The sequence below is a fragment of the Hakea prostrata genome, chromosome 10 (assembly GCF_041222555.1).
Source record: "Hakea prostrata isolate BN-2017 chromosome 10, UWA_Hpros_2, whole genome shotgun sequence".
Taxonomy (NCBI): Eukaryota; Viridiplantae; Streptophyta; class Magnoliopsida; order Proteales; family Proteaceae; genus Hakea; species Hakea prostrata.
In genome coordinates, this window is record NC_142609.1 from 4,064,077 (window position 1) to 4,073,528 (window position 9,452).

Below are 9,452 nucleotides of genomic sequence, written 5' to 3' on the forward strand. Positions count from 1 at the left end.
TTGCAGCAAGGACACATTTTGGTCTTAGCATGTTGGTAACTGCTGTGGAATTAGAGGCGATAAGGGATGGAATTTTGTTGGCGCAATCACTTCAAATTATCAAGCTGGTTATCTTCTCAGACTGCAAAGGTGCAATTGAAGCCCTAAATGGTGGGAGTCATTCATTAGACTGGACATGTTGTTGTCTTGTTGAGGAGATTTTGAAGCTTAGGATGTCTTTTGAGTCTGTGTTTTTTACTTTTATTAGTAGGTCCAACAACACTTATGCAGATTTCATTGCTCGTGGGGCTAGACATTTTAATATCTTTAGAATTTGGTGGAATTGCCCCTCGTATTTCATGTTAAAGAACTCTTTTTTTGCCTCCAGGGATTTTCAGCTAGAGAGCTTTATATAAGTTTACTTTTGGACGAAAAAAGAAAAGAAAATAACATGAAAATGGTCAATCCATGATGGAAAACTGTGGGACACCAGGCAAAATCTGAACGGTGGAGGGCATTTAAGGAATTTCACATTTTTCGCGCACAAATGCACAATACCGCCATTTCCTTGACGTATAAAACTCAGTGGGACGTTGGTTATTCGAAAATTCAAAAAGGATACACCAGTGGCGCACCACGTTCTGGTGGGAAATATAGAGAAGTCGCAGAGAACTTTCTAGCGCATTGTCTCATCTCATCTCAACTCTCAGAGGCTGCGCCCACCGTGCCTTAATTTTGCAATTTGTCTCATTGTCTCTTACTCTTTTCCGTGCAAGATTTCTGTCAAGTTCTTCTTTTCTCTGCTTTTCAATTTTTTTAGGGCGTTCAGAAACCCTAGCTTTCTCAAGCGCACTCACGTGTTAGCCTCTCAAGAAAGACGAAGAAAACGTTAAAAGTTACTAAAACTTTACAGCAATTCAAATAACGATCATTCGTTTATTGCGTTGGTCTTGGTGAGAGGTTTTTCTGTATTATTTTATCTTGTCTTTTCATTATAAATGCTTCCGTCTTGATGTTCATATTCGATTGTAGTTGCCTTTGCAAATCCAAGAAAAAAGAAGACAAATCTTTATATTTCGGGTAGTTGTTATTGGTTGTCTGGATGGGAATTGGGAGATTTCAGGGCGTAATTGGTCGAATGTCGAGATAGCAGTTAAAGTTTGGTCTTTCTTTTTAGTTTCATTGAAAAGGTGTAAGAGTTTTGTTCTTTGGTTTATATTTCCATTTAAGTCGGTTTAGGTTTTGAGCTTGACTACCATAGATAAGATTGAAGTAACCTGGATTACAATTACTTACTCTCTCGTTGCAATTTTTTTCTTGTTGTTTAGTATCAAGGACTGGAGATTTCGTCACAGAAATGGAACAGAATGGGGAAGATGATCTTAAGGCGCCTCTTCTTCAACCGTCAGAGGGTTTTTCAATTACAGTGTTCCAACCAACACCTAACGTAACCAGGAAGACCAAGACGGTGGTGTTTACAATTAGAGGCATAAAGTGTGCTTCTTGTGTTGTCTCCATAGAAGCTGAGCTTAGAAAGCTTGATGGGATTGAAACTGTCATGATATCGCCTCTTCAGGGGCAGGCCATTATCAGATATAAACCAGAATCTATCACTGTAAGTCTACTTTTGGTTCACTTGGCTCCCCATCTCGTCTTCTTTAAACTCCATCTTTCATTTTCCTTCTTTACTCTGTTTCAGTAACTTTCAGCAGTTTATAGTACAATACTCTTGAATTATATACCACAATGAAGCAGTGAATAATTTGAATATCTTTTGAATTATTGATAATGCCAGTGATATTGAAAGAAGAAAAAAATTGTGTATATTGTGATGAAGTAGAATGGCAGACCAAGCTCCTTACTGAAGATAGAGAAGGCCAGTTATGATTATCGTCGCACTTGCTACACTTAAAGACCATAACTTGTGTTGGCATTTTTTTCTTTGAACTGTGAACTAATTTGTTGTTAGAATTGTTAATCTTTTAGAACTAACTTTTCAACATAGATCCACAAATTTGCTATTTTAAGCTTTGTTCAAAATAGAAAGCAGAACATGATTTGTTACTAAACCCAAGTAGTCTGGAATCTGGATGAGGCTTGCCAACTTAATACACTTTTTCCTTTGGTTGGAATGCCAACCTAGTACACTTAGTTGTCAAGGGATGTGTCGACATTCTCCTATCTGGACAGTTTAGTGGTTGGCATTCTCTTTTAGTCTTCTTCTTCTTCTTCTTCTTTTTTATTTATTATTTTTTTAAAATAACTTTTTAGCATTATCCTGAATATCTGCTATTTGACCCTACTTGAAAGAGTCTTAGAACATACCTCATGTACCTGAACCAAATTAGTTGGATAGGGTTCAGGGACTGCTAGCATAAGAATTTCCTTTAGAATTTCAGGAACTATTTGACCCTGCCTGAAAGAGTCGGAGAACATACCTTATGTACCTGATCCAAATTAGTTGGATAAGGTTGAGGGATTGTTATTAAGAATTTCCTTTAAGAATTTCAAGAACATGATATGCGATTATCACATAAATTAAGCATAGTGCCTTCATAGAGAGTTGGTAAGAATGTGTTACATGTCAATATATGGAGGAACCTTTTCTTTTCTTTTTTTTTTTTTTTTTGGGGGGGGGGGGGTGTTGGGAGTGGGATGAGTAAGCTGGGGAGGGAAGATGTGAACAAGGAAGCTTGAACCTGTAGACCTCCTGGTAGAAAGGGCCATTTTCGGCACCACAAGCTACAAAATGCACTAGGCAATTGTTCATATAGGAATTTTTCATATTTCTTATAATATACTACCTTCATATTTTCGATATGTGTATCTGCCCACCTCAGTATTGAAACAGCGTCTCAGCAAAAGCTGCTGGGATAAGGCTGTATAGGAAAGTTGCCCCCTCAGACTCTGCTTGTGGAAGCCTTTGGCACCAGGTTCACACTTTTTATATTCACCAACCTCTGTCTTTATACAACTTGCAGCTTATTATGCTATATAGCTATAATACATCAAAGTGCGGGTATTTTCTTTTATTTATATCTACTGAAACATTTGCATTGGTGCTCTACTTCAGGCAAAAGCTGTTAAAGAAATGATAGAAAGCATGGGCTATCAAGTTGATGATTTTCCTGAACAAGATATAGCGGTGTGCCGACTCCGGATTAAAGGAATGGCGTGTACCAGCTGCTCTGAGTCTGTTGAGAAAGCCCTCCTTGCAGTTGATGGAGTGAAAACAGCAACAGTGGGATTAGCCCTTGAAGAAGCAAAGATTCACTTTGACCCAAACCTCACAGATTCTGACCACCTTATCAATGCCATAGAGGATGCTGGATTTGGAGCTGATCTGATCAGCTCTGGAGATGATATGAACAAACTGCATCTGCATCTATACGGAGTGAGTTCTCCAGATGATATTTCTACTATCCAATCCTCTCTTGAGGCAGTAGAAGGTGTGAATCATGTAGTGATAGACCCAGTGGGTCACAAAGCGACTATAGGCTATGACCCTAATCTCACCGGTCCGAGGTCTCTAATAAACTGTGTTCAGGAAGCTGGCCACCCACCCAACTTCTACAACGCGAGTTTGTATACTCCCCCAAGACAAAGAGAAACTGAGCGTCAGTATGAAATTCAGGCATATAGAAACTTATTCCTTTGGAGCTGTCTATTTTCAGTTCCAATACTAGTATTCTCCATGGTCCTTCCAATGATTCCTCCTTATGGTGATTGGTTGAATTTCAAGCTCTACAAAATGCTTACTGTTGGCATGCTTCTGAGATGGGTTCTGTGTACCCCTGTACAATTTATTATAGGCCGAAGGTATTGCATCATGATTTCTGCATCATTTTATTTAGTAGATTGTTTATTTTGTTTGCACACACATTTTACTACTAATTGGTAATGTAGCTCTATTTATTACTGATTCAGGTTTTATATGGGTTCTTACCATGCGTTGAAACGAGGTTCGGCTAATATGGATGTTCTGGTTGCATTGGGCACCAACGCTGCTTATTTCTACTCCGTATACATTGTTATAAAAGCCCTCACTTCAGATTCATTCCAAGGGCAGGATTTCTTTGAGACCAGTGCTATGTTAATATCTTTTATTCTCTTAGGAAAATATTTAGAGGTAGTGGCTAAGGGGAAGACATCCGATGCTTTGGCAAAACTGATAGACCTTGCACCTGATACAGCATATCTTTTGACTATGGATGGGGAGGGCAATGTGATATCTGAAATGGAGATAAGCACTGAACTCATACAAAGGAATGACGTGATCAAGATTATTCCTGGGGCAAAGGTTCCTGTTGATGGGGTTGTTATAAGGGGTCAGAGTCATGTGAACGAGAGTATGATCACTGGAGAAGCAATACCCATCGCAAAGAGGGCAGGAGATAAGGTTTCATTAATTTTGCTTTATCATGCCTTCTTGTCTTCCTTTCATATTTCGATTTTCTAAACTTGATTGGAATTTAGAAATTCTCAAATATGCCAATGAACAGGTTATTGGGGGAACAATTAATGAGAATGGGTGCTTACTAGTTAAGGCTACTCACGTTGGGTCAGAAACTGCATTGTCCCAAATAGTCCAGCTTGTGGAAGTAGCTCAGCTTGCTAGGGCACCGGTTCAGAAACTGGCAGATCAAATATCAAAGTTCTTTGTTCCTGCTGTGAGTTCTTATTTATTTGTATTTTTTCCCCTTTTCTGTCACTTTCAAATCTTCTTGAATCACTTGCAATCTTATTTGATCAATTTTTGCTGGTCTAAGTGAGCTCATTATCGTAAGTTTACCATTTACCTGCTTTTTCCTTCAGGATTTGTTATTAACCTTTAACAGAAAACTTTTGGCAGGAGTTGACTACTAAAAGAAAATTGTATGTTTGTTAAAAAACCAGAAAACTTTTTACTGAAATTCAGTATTTTCTGGACAACCTGGAAGACTCTCTCACCAACCCCACTCCACCCCCCCCCCCCCCAAAAAAAAAAAAAAAAAAAAAAAAAAAAAAAAAGAAAAGAGAAGAGAAGAAAAAGCTAATGGTATGTTGGTCAATCATGTTATCCAAACTAGTCTAAAAATGCTTTATTATTATAAAGACGACAAAGGACTAAGAAACACAGCTTTTATAATCATGGAATGACTTCCCAATTGTGATCTTCTTAAACTAATGAAGTTTAAGTTAATTTTAACTTGACACAAGGAAAGAAAATGGTGGTGTAGGGAAAATAGGTACTGAATCAGGCGTGTGACATTGTACAGGATATTTACTGCTCCTCAATATAAAGCTTCTTTTTAGGGAGGCGGAGGCAGGGGAGGTATGAGGCTGGGGAGGCAGCTTGTAATTGGTTGGTGGGGTTAACCTACATATTGTGAAATGATCAAACCCTGAATATTCCAGATATATATTATTGCCATTTTGTGGGGATTGAATATGCATACGGAGGCACATAGTGCCGTTTAGAAGCCACTTTGATATTTTGTTTCAAATATTTGGCATCCCACTGCTCAGCAAAATGGACAATCTTAAATGCCTCAGTTCTGAAGGTTACCGGAGCCTAATTTTAATTATAAATTACATGCTGTTAACGTACAAGTAAAGGTTTACTTTTCATTTATTCAATTGCAGCAGAGTTACATTGATTTTTTAACCAGATGGTTTGTTATAATTCATCCATCTCTCTTTCTCTCTCTCTCACTCACAACAAACCTTTTGTGCTTTCATAATCTTAGCTTCAAAATGTTGTCTTTTTTAATGTCTGCTACAACAGCTGGCCAATGATATATCCATCATTCATTTGCTCCACCATATTGCAGGTTGTCATTGCTGCATTCATTACGTGGTTGGGCTGGTTCATTCCTGGAGAAGCTGGTCTTTACCCTAGACATTGGATTCCAAAAGCCATGGATGGCTTTGAGCTGGCACTGCAGTTTGGTATTTCAGTACTGGTGGTTGCCTGCCCATGTGCTTTGGGACTAGCAACCCCAACAGCTGTCATGGTAGCTACTGGAAAAGGAGCTTCTCAAGGTGTCTTGATCAAGGGTGGAAATGCACTTGAAAATGCACATAAGGCAAGGAAACTGAACTCAGAAAAACTCTGCACCTACCAAATGCTTCAACCTATTCTATTCTTTTAACTAATCTTATTTGCACCACATTTTTGATGTCCTTATTAAATGAGTATCTTCCTAAATGACTTTCCCTCAACATGCCACCTCTTGAAGCCATTTTACCTTGAATATTTTCTTATTTTGTTCTTATCTCTTCCAATAGTTGAGCTGATTGTAGTGCACTGTTGTGTGTTAATCCCAATGCCGGGAGTTTAAACCCATGCAGCATTGCTGCTTTAATAGCTGTCTTGTTAAGCTTTCTTCAAGGTTCTTAGGGGGACTGTTTGATCAACTTACGTTGCAGAAGTGTTTCCCTGCTTCTCCTCTGAGGCAAAGGAAGACTTATGATGTGTTTTTTGCAAACAGTCGTGCTAAAAAGGAAACTGTCTAATGTTCAGAAATTGATTATTAGTTTTATTTTAGGTAGTAAGAGTTCTTATCCTTGAACCTGCAGGTGAAAACTGTGGTCTTTGACAAGACAGGGACCCTGACAATGGGAAAGCCAATGGTAGTTGGTTCAAAGCTTTTCTCCGAAGTGCCTATCCAGGAGTTTTGTGATGTGGCTGCTGCAGCAGAGGTAGGTACCATCATACCGATGTATAGTTCTTAATTTTGTGGAGGTTGCTTGTTTTGCCATGAGAAGGGACAGAACAGTCAGTTGACTTCACTAAATATTGTACACAATCTTTGGTGGCAGGCAAACAGCGAGCACCCTATTGCAAAGGCTGTGGTGAAGTATGCTAAGAAACTGCGTCAGCAGTATGGATCCTATGTTGAGCATGTAATCGATTCTAGGGACTTTGAGGTACACCTGGGAGCTGGAGTGAGTGGGAAAGTTGGCGGGAAACTAGTGCTAGTTGGGAATAGGAAGCTCATGCTGTCCAATAATGCCCAACTGGGACCTGAGGTTGAGGATTACATCTCAGAAACTGAGCAGCTAGCTCGCACTTGTGTGCTTGTTGCCATTGATGGGAAGGTTGCTGGGGCTTTTGCTGTGACAGACCCTGTTAAACCAGAAGCAGAGCGCGTCGTGTCTTTCCTTCAGTCAATGAACATCTCAAGCATCATGGTGACTGGTGACAACTGGGCTACAGCAAGAGCTATAGCAAAGGAGGTTGGAATTGCCAATGTTTTTGCTGAGACTGATCCAATAGGAAAAGCCAATAAGATCAAAGAATTACAGGTATTTATATATGCTCCGAAACTTGCTGGACACATTCTCATATAAAATACTTCCAACTTTGATTGGTTGCATCTACCTTTTCAATTGCTTTACCCCTTTGTTTCTTCCAAGCTAAATATTGACATGTGGACCACATATTTAATGAATTGATCAAGTAATGTGTATTCGTTTTTTCATCCAAACTGCAGTTATGATGAATTTAGATCTGACATAAAAATGTTTATGATAGACCAACCAAGAAGCTACACCATACAGAGAACAATTCATCTAACTAGCATAGGAGCTGCTAGGTGTTTTTGATTTTGAATTGGCATGGGTAGTGTGTAGGAAAGATGCAATGATGAAACTGTGAGTTCTGCTGCAAGACTCGCTAAATAGCTCTTAAAGTTGCATGCCTGTCATTTTCTCTAGTTTTGAGCAACTTGGCTTTTTGTGTGGTGTTATATTTATCTGGATCTTATTGCCATGTACAAATTGAGGGAATTGAGTCGCCTGCCATTATAGTTGTGTTTGATAGGTAGCGATGATGTAGATGCCCTTTGTTCATGCTGCAATGCACGTGACTGTGTATGCATATATAAAAGACCAATACCGGCTCAAGTGTCCAAGTTTAATGTCCTAGTTTTAAATTATAATCAAATCCTAATATTTTCGGACTTTCTCTTAGTTTTTAGCTAGAACATTTGTTCCATTCCCTTGATCAACTGCAGAGAATGATGCAGTTTTACTTCAAGGAGATGACAGATTACATCCCATGAATTAAATAGTACTTAATGATGGCTTACTGGGACTGAGGCTAAATGTACCAATAGGTTATTCATGTTTGTTGATCATGAATTTGGTAAATACATGCAATACCATGTGGTTATAGCGTAATGGAAGATGCCTGAATTTGGATCTTGGATACTGATAATGTTTTCTTGACGATAAAATTCAATTCCTTGTCAGATGAAAGGCGTAGCAGTTGCAATGGTGGGGGATGGAATCAACGATTCACCTGCCTTAGTTGCAGCTGATGTTGGCATGGCAATCGGTGCTGGCACGAATGTTGCTATTGAAGCTGCTGACATAGTTCTCATCAAGAGCAACTTGGAAGATGTAGTAACTGCTATTGATCTCTCCAGAAAGACTCTTAATCGCATCCGACTCAACTATGCATGGGCTTTGGGATACAATGTACTTGGCATGCCAATTGCTGCTGGCATTTTGTTCCCGTTCACTGGAATCCGATTGCCTCCATGGCTTGCTGGGGCTTGCATGGCAGCATCTTCACTCAGTGTTGTCTGCTCATCCCTCCTGCTGCAGTCTTACAAGAAGCCTCTGCACATCCAAGATACTCGGGGTACAATCGATTATTCAAGTTGTGTGTAGTTTGGCTAATTTTGGACACCTTTAGCACATACATGGCATACCAGGATGGCTTTATGCTTGGAATAATGAATGCTTCAGCTGTGTTCAAGGTGTGGCCTACGATGATTGTGAAGGAAATGGATTGAGATGCGTGGGAAAGACCACGATACAGGTTTGAAGGAGCTTCAAGAAAAAAATTCTGTTCTTTGAGACATTGGTAACTAGTGTTCCTTCTCTGCTTGTTGGGGTGAGGTGTTTTTGTTATGAGGATTAATCTTTCCATGTTTGTAACTTTTTTGCTTTTTTCATAATACAAATGACCAAGTAGGAAAAAAAAAATGTTTCCTCTCATAATGGGTTTATCCTCTCTCTATTTGATTGGTTTCACAACATATAACAATTATTAAAAATAATTTTTAATATGAGCCCCTTCCGTTTCTATTGAAAATTGGGCATACCTCTCTTAAAATCAAAACCTTATAAAGACCCTTCACACTCAACACTTGCACATAATTGAACATTAAAATTCTAATGATTTTTTCAAGATAACCATATTGCCCTTCTAGGGTTAAAATGACTTCAGTACTCCTTAAGTTCTATTTTCAAAGTTAAACCACACATGCATCGGAGACACAACATTGTAACTTGGCATCTGGGGTGCTGCTGGTGGCTGGTGCTTCATTGCTCCTATTTGTCGAATCACTGGATTATGCTCACACCCATCTGCCTAATGATGTCAAGGCAGCAAACTTAGGAGGAGAAAGACAAATTAATGTTCTAGTTGATGTTTACTGGAAGACAATCAAGTAGATGTTATTGCTGGCCTTTACTGT

The 9,452-nt window shown here is 39.1% G+C and overlaps 1 protein-coding gene across 2 annotated transcripts; it reads left to right on the plus strand.

Annotated features, from left to right (window-relative positions):
* The first annotated feature begins 607 nt into the window (after positions 1 to 607).
* LOC149001578 (copper-transporting ATPase HMA4-like) lies at positions 608 to 8,978 on the plus strand. Of its 2 annotated transcripts, none has more exons than XM_089137741.1 (9): positions 608 to 932; positions 1,308 to 1,594; positions 3,053 to 3,798; positions 3,907 to 4,378; positions 4,482 to 4,649; positions 5,793 to 6,047; positions 6,541 to 6,663; positions 6,784 to 7,269; positions 8,218 to 8,978. In XM_089137741.1, the coding sequence occupies exons 2-9, from the start codon at positions 1,337 to 1,339 to the stop codon at positions 8,638 to 8,640; spliced, it is 2,931 nt and encodes a 976-aa protein (XP_088993867.1). In that variant the 5' UTR covers positions 608 to 932; positions 1,308 to 1,336; the 3' UTR covers positions 8,641 to 8,978. The 2 variants fall into 2 exon arrangements, with proteins under 2 accessions (XP_088993867.1, XP_088993866.1); XM_089137740.1 differs by lacking the exon at positions 608 to 932 and adding an exon at positions 945 to 1,169.
* Positions 8,979 to 9,452: the final 474 nt, after the last annotated feature.

Bases quoted from the DNA above. Each gene is read 5' to 3' on its own strand.
- LOC149001578 (XM_089137741.1), top strand. From the start codon at position 1,337: ATGGAACAGAATGGGGAAGATGATCTTAAGGCGCCTCTTCTTCAACCG. The intron at 1,595-3,052 runs GTAAGTCTACTT...GCTCTACTTCAG, and splicing joins ATAAACCAGAATCTATCACT to GCAAAAGCTGTTAAAGAAAT. The intron at 7,270-8,217 runs GTATTTATATAT...ATTCCTTGTCAG, and splicing joins ATAAGATCAAAGAATTACAG to ATGAAAGGCGTAGCAGTTGC.